Below are 13,374 nucleotides of genomic sequence, written 5' to 3' on the forward strand. Positions count from 1 at the left end.
ATTCACATTCAACAATTACAACAACTCTGCTTATTTCTAAAACTATAAACATGGTCACCCCTCAGGAATAACAATAGTACCCTTAACCCATTGTTAAGGATCGGTCTACTGTTTTGATAGGGGTGGTAAAATAAAATACACTGTCTATGGTGAGACTATCAAAATGACTATAAAAGCAAATAAATCACAGGACGCTCTGTGTAATTCATACCTCTTCAAAATTTTTTTGCTGTTTGAAAAAGAGAAGTCTAAATGTTTAGAAGTATAGCTTGGACGGATTGTTCATATGTAGGATTGGGGTGGGGTAGGGGGAGGGGAGGTGACTGGTGGGATTAAGGGGGAGGGGAGGTGGCTGGTGGGGGTAGACGGGAGGGGAGGTGGCTGGTTGGGGTAAGGGGGTGGGGAAGGGGAGGTAGCTGGTGGGAGTAGGGGGAAGGGGAGGTGGATGGTGGGAGTGGGGGAAGGGGAGGTGGCTGGTGGGAGTGGGGGAAGGGGAGGTGGCTGGTGGGTGTAGACGTGAGGGGAGGTGGCTGGTTGGGATGGGGGTAAGGGGAGGTGGCTGGTTGGGATGGGGGTAAGGGGAGGTGGCTGGTGGGAGTAGGGGGAAGGGGAGGTGGCTGGTTGGGGTAGGGGGGAAGGGCAGGTAACTTGGAGTAGGGGGAAGGGCAGGTGGCTGGTGTGTGGAGGTATCATTGAACAAATATCAATCAACTGCACCATGGTTGTCTGTATCTTAATTATATCATTGTCTTACTGAAAGCTATATGCTGCATTGGTAATCTGTGTTTGTATATTACAGAGTTACCTCCCTTGGGGGCATAGGTAAATAAATGTATCTATTGTGAAGTCATTCTTTTGTGAGTGAACTTTATGTCATTTTCTCTTAAAATCAGGACGTTAAATAACGCTCATGTGACATGACGTTACAATCAATACTTATCTGCAAGGGCAGATAACTATAATATGCAAATACAGAATACATTACAGTACACATGTACATCCAAAATATATACTATAAACTATTATTTTATTCTATTTTGTAGAGATTAATGTTTACAAATTTTAATTGTTTTCCAAAATTAATAGCACAAAGCAAAAAAATTGGTATGGCATATTGAACAAATGCAGTAATGTTAACATTCAATTGCAACAAACTCATGCTACTAGTTATCTCTATTTTCTGCACATCTAACAGTTTCACCAAAACATATGGGCGTCTCTAGGACAACTTAAATTTACATGAAATGACTTATGCAGGATTTGTTTAAATAACATCATAGGTGTTTATGACCAGAACAAATCAATATATGTACATTGTATTCAAATTCTAAAATACTCATCCGCCATCGGACAATATTTGTATTTTTTTTTTATATCAATCGATAGATTTTAGTATATTTGACTTACTTTCGTAGAATTTCTTTGCTGATTTGTTGATTTCTGAAACAGAAATAAATTAACAATGAATAGATACATTAAAAGAGTTGTTTATTTACGTGTAGCTAGTATTTCATGAGAGGGACGGATACAGATTTACCTGTTTGAGTAAAATATCAAAATGAATTAAGGGAAGAAATTTGACTTCAAAAATGACTTTCATGCAAGTTAGAGTCCAAAAAAGAAAATTGGCTTACTTGCTAGGAGTAATATACATGTTAGTGTCTAATAGAAGAAGGTTGACTTACTTGCTCGGAGTAACAGATGTGTGTTTCTCCATCCAACCAATCACCATTGAGTTGACATTGGTGGTAGCACAACTAATAAAACACTCCAGGTACTGAGAGTAGGTCACTGCAAATAAAGACATTATAATGAATTATTTAATATACAAATCTAACATGACATATGTTTTCAATCTGATACAAAGTATCATTGATGGTAGACATAGGCACAGGTTGTTGTTACATTAGTTGTAATTGAATCATGAAATCAAATTGATAGAGAATATGTATGCATGTATATCTATATTGCATTTTCTTTATAAGAGACTTTTGATTAGTCCCCTTATCACCAAATATATTAGTTCAAACTTTTGATTGGTTCATTTTCTCCATTCAAACTTTTGATTGGTCAATTTTCAACATGTTGACTTTTGCAAGTTGTTTTAATCTTTTTAGAATTTTGATTGGTCAATTTTCAAAATTCTTATATTTTCATTTACCAGTTTACTACATACACATGTACATATGTTTGATTGGTCTATTCAGATTTTTGATTGGTCAGTTTTAATTTTTTCTGACTTTTGATTGGTGGGCTTTCACTATTCTGACTTTTGATTTGTCAGTTTTCACTATTCTGAATTTTGATTGGTCAGTTTTCACTATTTTGACATTTGAATGTCAGTTTTCACTATTCTGACATTTAATTGTAAGTTTCACTCTTTTGACTTTTGATTTATCTTTGATTTCACTATTCTATCTGAATTTTGACTCGTCAGTTATCACTATTTTGACTTTTATTGTCAGTTTTCACTATTCTGAATTTTGATTGGTCAATTTTCACTATTCTGAATTTTGATTGGTCAATTTTCACAATTCTGAATTTTGATTGGTCAGTTTTCACCATTCTGAATTTTGTTTGGTCAATTTTCACTATTCTGAATTTTGATTGGTCAATTTTGACAATTCTGCATTTGGATTGGTCAATTTTGAACTATTCTGAATTTTGATTGGTCCACTTACCCTGTCTGACCCACTCCTTCTTGTGTGCCTCATGGACTGTGTATTTGGCATTTTTATAGGTGTGTTCTGCTATCACATCCTGAAGCTGGACACTGAGGCATGGCTCTGGACACAAATAAACAATGACACACATCTCTAAACATTAACAATGCTAAACATTTGTGGTGTTTCTATGGAGTAAGGTGATTGGTCAATTTCAATACACAAAGTCATCCTACAATGTATGTACCAAGTCAAAGCATGTTTTTTTTAATTTACAGTCTGTAAATGGTTAAACATGGAGCAGTGTAAGCTTTAACATGATTTTACAACCAACTTAAAAATAGAAGGGGTAGATACAGGTTCAGCTGCAGTGGCAAAAGCCCCAATTGGGTTTCAAATTTAAGCAACCAGAGTTGATGGGGGTTCGTGGATGTCAAGACTTCCCAGGATATAACTACCTATACACTATGACTTTTATGTGATGCTGTATAGACCTATATTCTGTCTCAGGATTCAAGGTAACAATATAATTATATTACTATCATTAACAATTAACATAATTATCAACAAGAGGAGCAGACAACTCTGTTCAAATATTACATCAAGTTTTATGCACATCTTGCCTGGTTACATGTTTCTGAAATTATTTCTGATACTTTGTTTTCATAATGGCAAATTCACGTTACATTTATAATGTGTTAAATAATATCTTTAACAGTTTTACTGATCAGAAATGTTTTTATATACCATCATGTATAACTACAATGTTATTCTTATATATAATTTATCCACCAAAAAAAAAAGATTAAAATTTTGGAGAAAATGAATCAAAATGATCTAAAAAACAGAATGAAATCTACATTAGCTATATAACTGCTACAACTCTATCTCACCCAGTTGTTAAAATTGAGTTCATGTTCAATGATGTCTCAATGAAATTCGAATTTTTATTATAATGAGCATTGGTTCAAAATGCGGACAAATTTGAAATGACTACTCATTTCATATCAAGTTCTCTTTTTAATTGTTTTTTTTTTTCAAACAAAGGTATTTATTTCATTTCCGCAAGCATTGTTGAGCTAAAACTGCAACTATGAGATGGTTTTTGTCAGAAGTTCATTAATTTAACAACTTGAGTTAAGGTACAAGGATTTAGCTTTGGTAGGACTTAATTATCATTCCCATCACAAATGACAAACTCAAGTGTCCTCTGGAGAAAGAGGATTTGATCTGTAAAATGGATCAACAAATTATTAGACTTTAGATTTGATATTTGTGATGGGAACTATTTGGGAACAACTTCTGACTAAATAAAAAACTAGCTTCCATGCACTAAAAGCAAATAGGTTTGCTAATAATAATAAGTGAATGTCAATGTGAACTGGCTCAACTGACTGACTGCTATGTTTACCATGTGAACTGGCTCAACTGACTGCTATGTTTACCCTGTAACTGTTCACATGTATAGTTATAAACCTACGTGTAAAGGATGATCAAGGAATGAGGCTAGTGTCCTTTATAGACAGGTGTCGTATATACACAGGTATCCTTTATAGACAGGTGTCAAATATATACAGGCGTCCTTTAAGGCAGGTGTCCTTTATAGGCAGGTACAAGTGTCTTTTATAGATAGGTTTCCTATAGAGACAGATGTCCTACATACCCATGTGTCTTATATAGACAGGTGTCTTTTACAGACAGGTGTCGTATATACACATGTGTCCTTTATAGACAGGTGTTGTATTAGACAGGTGCCCTTTATAGACAGGTGTCCTAAGTAGATATGTGTCCTTTATAGACAGGTGTCATATATAGACAGGTGTCCTTTAAGTAGAGTATCACTTTTGATAACAAATTGAGGTTCTTTCAGAATATGTTTAAAGGTGTATAGCAGGTTACAGAATATTGTATAAATGGGAAGAAACAAAGAATTAATTATCAGATCATTTTTGCAAATTTTGAAATCAATTTTGAATAAAAATCTTTACTTTTTTTTCTATTAGAAAATCAAGCATATTTTGAATTAATTACATCTAATGATACCCTTGTGATCAAAAACAAAGATAATAGATAAAAAAAAAATTCTGAATTTTTTTCAGCATAAAGTGTTTGTTATTCAGCAATGGAAGTTGGATAAAAACAATAAGTGAAACATACATATACATTAATGGTTTTATGTTTTTTTAGACATAAAACAGCAAAACTTTTTGAGATAAGATAACAGTCATGATTACTCTGAAATTTTCACCAAGCCCTATCTACGATTGTTATTGCTAAAACTTACACATGCATATATAGGAGCTAAAATTATAGGCATTAAGTTTGTTTCATGCTGAAATATGTCTATGTTTATAGTGGTAAGATAAATATATCTAGGTAGGATCATGCTATTGTCTAACTAACTGTAAAACCTATAAATAATTTAGGGTTGTAATGCTTAATTTTTAATTGGATAAATCTTTTGTCTATCAAGTTATAGACTGAAAAGTTGAAACACATGTCTTGATGATGTCATAAGAGGACCAATCATATGATGTTATCGTTTGTTGTGTTTCAAAGTAATTGTCTGCTATCACATCACAAAACTCATATTTCATCCAGCTTTTAATTTTATGACTTGAAAAATTGAAAATGTATATGAAGGTAAAGTTTTACTAACAAAAATTCTGAAAATAGAAAAAGGCAAACTTTTTGTGACAATTTGCGGAGGAAGTTTTTGGTCAACGTCTAGATCATTGCACCATGGAAAAGTTATCATTTTGTTTATAAATAAAAAAAATTTTGTCGCTCTGTTTAAGCATAAAATTTGCAATTTATGCACAGTGAACTTACTTCTTCAATTTTCAGTCTATACATCAATCGACCAAATAAATATCACATCCAATTCTTAAATAGAGTATCATGTTTTTATATTTACTAATATGATATGTACCGGGGAAAGTAAAGCACTAACTACTGGGGAGGGAGATACAAAATGTAACATTCATTTAAGCATTTTGGGAATTCTAGATCTGTCACTATGTTACACAATTAAAATATTTAAATAATTAATCTATTAAAATAGTTGAAATATTTAGATAATTAAAAAATGAGTAAACAATCTAATTCTATAAAACCTATTATAATACTGGGGATTTAAATATGCAAATTAGATATATTACAGGGGTAACAATAATCTAATGTCTATGTAAACTTTATTTATACCTACATAAAAATAGGTTTATATATACTCACCCTGCCAAGCTGTATGTGTGCAGAAAGTGCAAAGGTTAGGGTCAAAGGTCAAAACGGCAACGAAAAAAGCAGATATATATACATGATTAATAATATGATACAAGCATTATGACATCTGTTAGGACAATCAGATATTATGTATTGAATTATTAATGACATATTAATGGCATTTAGTGCATTAAATGTTTTACATGGAAACCCATCTAAGGGTTATTATATATTTTATTCTGTATATTACAGAGTTACCTGCTCTTGTGGGTAAGTTTTGATTGCGACCTCATGTGTATACAAAATAACATAATACTTTTCAGTGACAATGATGTGAGTTTCGCTCACAAAATTACAACATCCCAGTTAATACCTACCCGCAAGGGAGGTAACTCTTTAATATGCAAACGCAAGGGAGGTAACTCTTTAATATGCAAAGACAGATTATCAAGAAATCATAAGGGAGGTGTTAATATATAATGGAATACATTGTAACAGGATCACTTAGAGGGTAAATTTTGTTATATCTAAACTAAAGAAGTATGAAAGATCAAAATGAGGTTTGATTTCATTAGAGGATTCTATTGAGCTCTCCCGTTAGAATTTGTCTACTTTGTAAACTTTGAAGACTTGAATTACAACTATGTCAAACAGATGTTGATTGAATATCAAAATAAGAAAGCTAAAAAATCTAAACCTTTATTGACGATATATTATTATATGTATTACATACTATATAATATGCAGCTTTTCACTACATGTCTATAAGTTTAGTAAAAATCCATTTTAATACCAAAATCAACCCCTTTCTACTCCCCAACCCCTTCCCATCATTTTCATCAATTCTGAAGATTTATTTCTCATAAAGAGTGATAATTCTTTACATTTCCCCCATTCTTTCCAAGATGGATTTCCATGTCAAAAATAAATGCACTGTTAAATTTGGTTATGCAATAAACAAAATTGTGTCGAATTTACATCACACTCTTAAGTTATTTTTTTAGAAATAAAAAAGGTTTATAACTTTTAAAAATAACTCACTTGATTCACTCATTAATTAGTTTATGAAAGTGTCTCATTGAGATAACATGTTTTGTGACAAAATTTGAAAAATTCTGATCAATTCAAACGCTTTAATTAATATTGATTAAATATTTGACAGAATATTGAGTGAAAATGATCAAGTATTGATTAATAATTACTAATATTATGTGAATTTAACATGTAAAAGCAAAGCAGTGGCTTTTTGTGCAAATATACATGTGAATTGTGCATATATAAACATAATTATAATCAAATTCTAGCATGAAATTATATTCTAGATAATGTGAACCTATATTTTGTAATATCAATACTTAATTATTACAAACTATGAATATATGAGGAATTCATTATAATACATTTTTTTATTGATTCTAAGCTTAATGTCAAGTAAGAACAAATTCATTAATTCATCATTATCATGCAAAAGTTGAATGGAGGCATAAAGAAAATAGAAATAAGAGGAAACAGAAAGAAAATTCACTCAGGAGACCTATTTCAAATGATGTTAAATACAAGATAAACTGATCATGATTTTACGACAAAAAATCTTTCCATGATGTTTTATGAAGTTTTACACTTAGTTTTATTAGAATAGCTATAAGAATAATCACAAAATGACAGAGAATTGGTCTTTGATGTGGTTAAGATTTAACAGTTTTCTTAATAAAAGGTTAAAGAAAAAAGAACAGCTCAAATGACTATAAATCTGATGCAGCTGTAATATATTTATAAAAACATGTTTCCATTTAGAAAAAAATATTTTCCAATACTTCAAAAAGAAACAATTTGACCTAAAAAATATCAGATGCTGTCTATTTTGAAGAAAATAATGAAAAAGTAGGGGAAAAAATATCAAAGATAAATATTATATCAAATCTTATTCAATTGGTTACCGGTAAAAAAGGGGAATGCTTATTCTACTTCACATCAATTCATCTGACACTGCAAAACACACACCAGCCGAGAAATCTACTCAAATGACCTTGACCTTTTGTCTCTACTTTTAACTTTGACCTTGACATTGTCCGATTTCCCTCCCCCCCTTTGTATCTTTATTTAAAATGTTATCTAGTAATGACTTTTTCTGCAGCCATAAAATTTCAAAAATATTTCAAAAATCTATGGAAAGCGACATTAATTTCATTTTGTTTCATTAAATAGAAAATAACTTAAAAAGGTCCACAAATCTATCTGTCTAATACATTTCACGCTCAAATCTATTTCATTATAAATAAGGGATATCACACAAAATTCATTCATAGAAATAAATTTAAGAAGAGAGAAAAAACAAAACTTCCAAATTTTGATTTAAAAAATGAATAACTCTTGAAGCAGGTGAAGAGAGAAAAAAAAATTGTGAGAAAATAAGACATGTGAACTAGAGTAAAACCACACATCTTTCTACATCTGTTTATACCATTGGCTGAAATTATTGCAAGAAAAGAGAGTTGAATTATTTGTCTAATATATAATTTTTATGTAGTAAGGAATGCAAAATAAAGGGGCAGCTTGATCATAGTATGTCAGTACTGGTGGAACTACCCTGTATCTCTTCGCCTCATGTTGAAATCTATATACAATGCATGACTATATAGATCTGAGTGAGGGAAATAAACAAGGGCTTCTTAAAACTAATATCACGATAAAAATAAATATAGCAGGATTTTTCAGCCAAATGTCTTGCAATTAAGATGAAAAATAATAACTTGTGCATTTTAAGACCTAGCACAGCTACTGTCTAATTAGCAGACTCTCTGACATTTTGCCCTTGAACTCTTTTTCTTGCTATAGAATATATGATAGAACTTAACTATGATCCGGGTCATATATTAAATCTATCTATGGAAAATAGAGAAAATTATTGAAATGTTTAAGATGATATAAAAAGAAATCAAAATTCGGAGAAAGAGCATCATTTGACATGTAGGACCCATAAAGAGAAAATGAATAAAAAAAATGAAATCACAACATTTAAAGAACATTAAACTTCTAGATTTATAGTCAATTCAGAGTCATTAGTGGGAGGCTATCCTGATCAATTTAAGGGATTAAGTTCAAAGGTTAAAAGGATTGTTAAGGTTATGTATAAAATCAAAGGAAAAAAATCTGGAGCAGAATAATTTTCTATTAGTAGTAGTAATTAGCACTGTACTTCAGCACACACATGTATGGCGATCCGTGATACCAGTCCCCAAAGGGAGACAATCAATACACTGTCCCACAGGAATACTCTCACCAAAGGGAGTTAACCATTACACTGCCCCCACAGGAAGAATACTCTCACCAAATGGAAGTAATTAAAATTAACATCGAGAAATGAAAATTACCAATGATAAAAGCTACTTGGTTTCATTATTAACAATATTATTCAATACAAAAAACAAAATTCAAAAAAATAAAAAAACAAATATATTCTACATTAACATTTAAATACTCTACAACATTGACACTTCGCTTTGATATTTGTATTTCAGACTAATAACTCATTTTGTTGGAAAAAAAATATAGTTACCTAAAAATATATTTAATGGGAAAAACATTTATATCTAAAGATATAAAACTTACCAATACCAATCCACAGAGAAAATATATTGTTCTGGGTTTCAGAGACACAGAATACATATACCTAGAGGAGATAACTCAACCACAATCTCTGTATTACCTTGCTTTTCTCCTGCTGGAGCTGGCGGTCTCTCAAATAAGGCAATGTTGGCAGAATTGAAGAATATCACATTGACAAAACCTCCCACGTCACCCCAGACTAGTAATGCTTCGTTAGGATTGTTGGGATTGGACCTGTGTATCAAATTAACAGCAAATATCAATGGTTGGACCTATATACCAAATTAACATCAAAGATCAATATCTATAGAGCACATATCAAAAATATATTCAAAGAAAGAATGGAGAAAAATGACTACTGATCTAATATCAATTACCAACGATAGATCAAATTCTGAAATTAGATTTTGTCCATGAATGATACTTTAAGAAAGTTTACAGAAAAATGAAGCATCAACACCAAAGAATCTGTAAACAGGATATGGTCTTTAGTGCTCAGTGGAGACAGATTTCTCTGTATTGTTATAGAGCACTCTGTACACTGGCTGTGATGTGGTACGTACCAGTAGTCAAGTGACAGCGGTGTATACGGTAATCCTTGAATCTTGTACTGGCAATTGAAGTCCAGCTTGGTGCTCATATCATAAATGGCTTTAAAAGAACAAGTGAAATAAGAAAATAAACAGTATTTGTAGTCAGAACACTGCATGGTTATAATTTATATTATCATATGTAACCTGTTTTATAACACTGCCTGATAACAAATCACTTAAGGGACTGAATCAACTTTTACAAAGTCCGTTACTTGTGGGTAGCTTCAGTATTGATTGCAATATGTCACATACAAAGTCCTTTACTTGTGGGTAGCTTCAGTATTGATTGAAATATGTCACATACAAAGTCCGTTACTTGTGGGTAGCTTCAGTATTGATTGAAATATGTCACATACAAAGTCCGTTACTTGTGGGTAGCTTCAGTATTGATTGAAATATGTCACATACAAAGTCCGTTACTTGTGGGTAGCTTCAGTATTGATTGAAATATGTCACATACAAAGTCCGTTACTTGTGGGTAGCTTCAGTATTGATTGAAATATGTCACATACAAAGTCCGTTACTTGTGGGTAGCTTCAGTATTGATTGAAATATGTCACATACAAAGTCCGTTACTTGTGGGTAGCTTCAGTATTGATTGAAATATGTCACATACAAAGTCCGTTACTTGTGGGTAGCTTCAGTATTGATTGAAATATGTCACATACAAAGTCCGTTACTTGTGGGTAGCTTCAGTATTGATTGAAATATGTCACATACAAAGTCCGTTACTTGTGGGTAGCTTCAGTATTGATTGCAATATGTCACATACAAAGTCCGTTACTTGTGGGTAGCTTCAGTATTGATTGCAATATGTCACATACAAAGTCCGTTACTTGTGGGTAGCTTCAGTATTGATTGCAATATGTCACATACAAAGTCCGTTACTTGTGGGTAGCTTCAGTATTGATTGCAATATGTCACATACAAAGTCCGTTACTTGTGGGTAGCTTCAGTATTGATTGAAATATGTCACATACAAAGTCCGTTACTTGTGGGTAGCTTCAGTATTGATTGAAATATGTCACATACAAAGTCCGTTACTTGTGGGTAGCTTCAGTATTGATTGAAATATGTCACATACAAAGTCCGTTACTTGTGGGTAGCTTCAGTATTGATTGAAATATGTCACATACAAAGTCCGTTACTTGTGGGTAGCTTCAGTATTGATTGAAATATGTCACATACAAAGTCCGTTACTTGTGGGTAGCTTCAGTATTGATTGCAATATGTCACATACAAAGTCCGTTACTTGTGGGTAGCTTCAGTATTGATTGCAATATGTCACATACAAAGTCCGTTACTTGTGGGTAGCTTCAGTATTGATTGAAATATGTCACATACAAAGTCCGTTACTTGTGGGTAGCTTCAGTATTGATTGAAATATGTCACATACAAAGTCCGTTACTTGTGGGTAGCTTCAGTATTGATTGAAATATGTCACATACAAAGTCCGTTACTTGTGGGTAGCTTCAGTATTGATTGAAATATGTCACATACAAAGTCCGTTACTTGTGGGTAGCTTCAGTATTGATTGAAATATGTCACATACAAAGTCCGTTACTTGTGGGTAGCTTCAGTATTGATTGAATATGTCACTTACAAAGTCCGTTACTTGTGGGTAGCTTCAGTATTGATTGAAATATGTCACATACAAAGTCCGTTACTTGTGGGTAGCTTCAGTATTGATTGAAATATGTCACATACAAAGTCCGTTACTTGTGGGTAGCTTCAGTATTGATTGAAATATGTCACATACAAAGTCCGTTACTTGTGGGTAGCTTCAGTATTGATTGAAATATGTCACATACAAAGTCCGTTACTTGTGGGTAGCTTCAGTATTGATTGAAATATGTCACATACAAAGTCCGTTACTTGTGGGTAGCTTCAGTATTGATTGAAATATGTCACATACAAAGTCCGTTACTTGTGGGTAGCTTCAGTATTGATTGAAATATGTCACATACAAAGTCCGTTACTTGTGGGTAGCTTCAGTATTGATTGAAATATGTCACATACAAAGTCCGTTACTTGTGGGTAGCTTCAGTATTGATTGAAATATGTCACATACAAAGTCCGTTACTTGTGGGTAGCTTCAGTATTGATTGAAATATGTCACATACAAAGTCCGTTACTTGTGGGTAGCTTCAGTATTGATTGCCAATATGTCACATACAAAGTCCGTTACTTGTGGGTAGCTTCAGTATTGATTGAAATATGTCACATACAAAGTCCGTTACTTGTGGGTAGCTTCAGTATTGATTGAAATATGTCACATACAAAGTCCGTTACTTGTGGGTAGCTTCAGTATTGATTGAAATATGTCACATACAAAGTCCGTTACTTGTGGGTAGCTTCAGTATTGATTGAAATATGTCACATACAAAGTCCGTTACTTGTGGGTAGCTTCAGTATTGATTGAAATATGTCACATACAAAGTCCGTTACTTGTGGGTAGCTTCAGTATTGATTGAAATATGTCACATACAAAGTCCGTTACTTGTGGGTAGCTTCAGTATTGATTGAAATATGTCACATACAAAGTCCGTTACTTGTGGGTAGCTTCAGTATTGATTGAAATATGTCACATACAAAGTCCGTTACTTGTGGGTAGCTTCAGTATTGATTGAAATATGTCACATACAAAGTCCGTTACTTGTGGGTAGCTTCAGTATTGATTGAAATATGTCACATACAAAGTCCGTTACTTGTGGGTAGCTTCAGTATTGATTGAAATATGTCACATACAAAGTCCGTTGCTTGTGGGTAGCTTCAGTATTGATTGAAATATGTCACATACAAAGTCCGTTACTTGTGGGTAGCTTCAGTATTGATTGAAATATGTCACATACAAAGTCCGTTACTTGTGGGTAGCTTCAGTATTGATTGAAATATGTCACATACAAAGTCCGTTACTTGTGGGTAGCTTCAGTATTGATTGAAATATGTCACATACAAAGTCCGTTACTTGTGGGTAGCTTCAGTATTGATTGAAATATGTCACATACAAAGTCCGTTACTTGTGGGTAGCTTCAGTATTGATTGAAATATGTCACATACAAAGTCCGTTGCTTGTGGGTAGCTTCAGTATTGATTGAAATATGTCACATACAAAGTCCGTTGCTTGTGGGTAGCTTCAGTATTGATTGAAATATGTCACATACAAAGTCCGTTGCTTGTGGGTAGCTTCAGTATTGATTGAAATATGTCACATACAAAGTCCGTTGCTTGTGGGTAGCTTCAGTATTGATTGAAATATGTCACATACAAAGTCCGTTACTTGTGGGTAG

At 32.8% G+C, this 13,374-nt stretch overlaps 1 protein-coding gene across 9 annotated transcripts in view; it reads right to left on the bottom strand.

Moving 5' to 3' along the window:
• LOC138305563 (cilia- and flagella-associated protein 337-like) overlaps positions 1–13,374 on the bottom strand; it is a 94,072-nt gene that overhangs the window by 52,672 nt on the left and 28,026 nt on the right. For all 9 annotated transcript variants that reach the window (XM_069245868.1, XM_069245869.1, XM_069245865.1 and 6 more), the window contains 5 exons: positions 10,055–10,142; positions 9,592–9,725; positions 2,682–2,786; positions 1,686–1,791; positions 1,408–1,440 (listed from right to left, as the gene is read on the bottom strand). In XM_069245868.1, the coding sequence (XP_069101969.1) occupies positions 1,408–1,440; positions 1,686–1,791; positions 2,682–2,786; positions 9,592–9,725; positions 10,055–10,142 (466 nt within the window). The remainder of the gene's footprint in view (positions 1–1,407; positions 1,441–1,685; positions 1,792–2,681; positions 2,787–9,591; positions 9,726–10,054; positions 10,143–13,374) is intronic.

Source organism: Argopecten irradians, chromosome 13 (assembly GCF_041381155.1).
Source record: "Argopecten irradians isolate NY chromosome 13, Ai_NY, whole genome shotgun sequence".
Classification (NCBI taxonomy): Eukaryota; Metazoa; Mollusca; class Bivalvia; order Pectinida; family Pectinidae; genus Argopecten; species Argopecten irradians.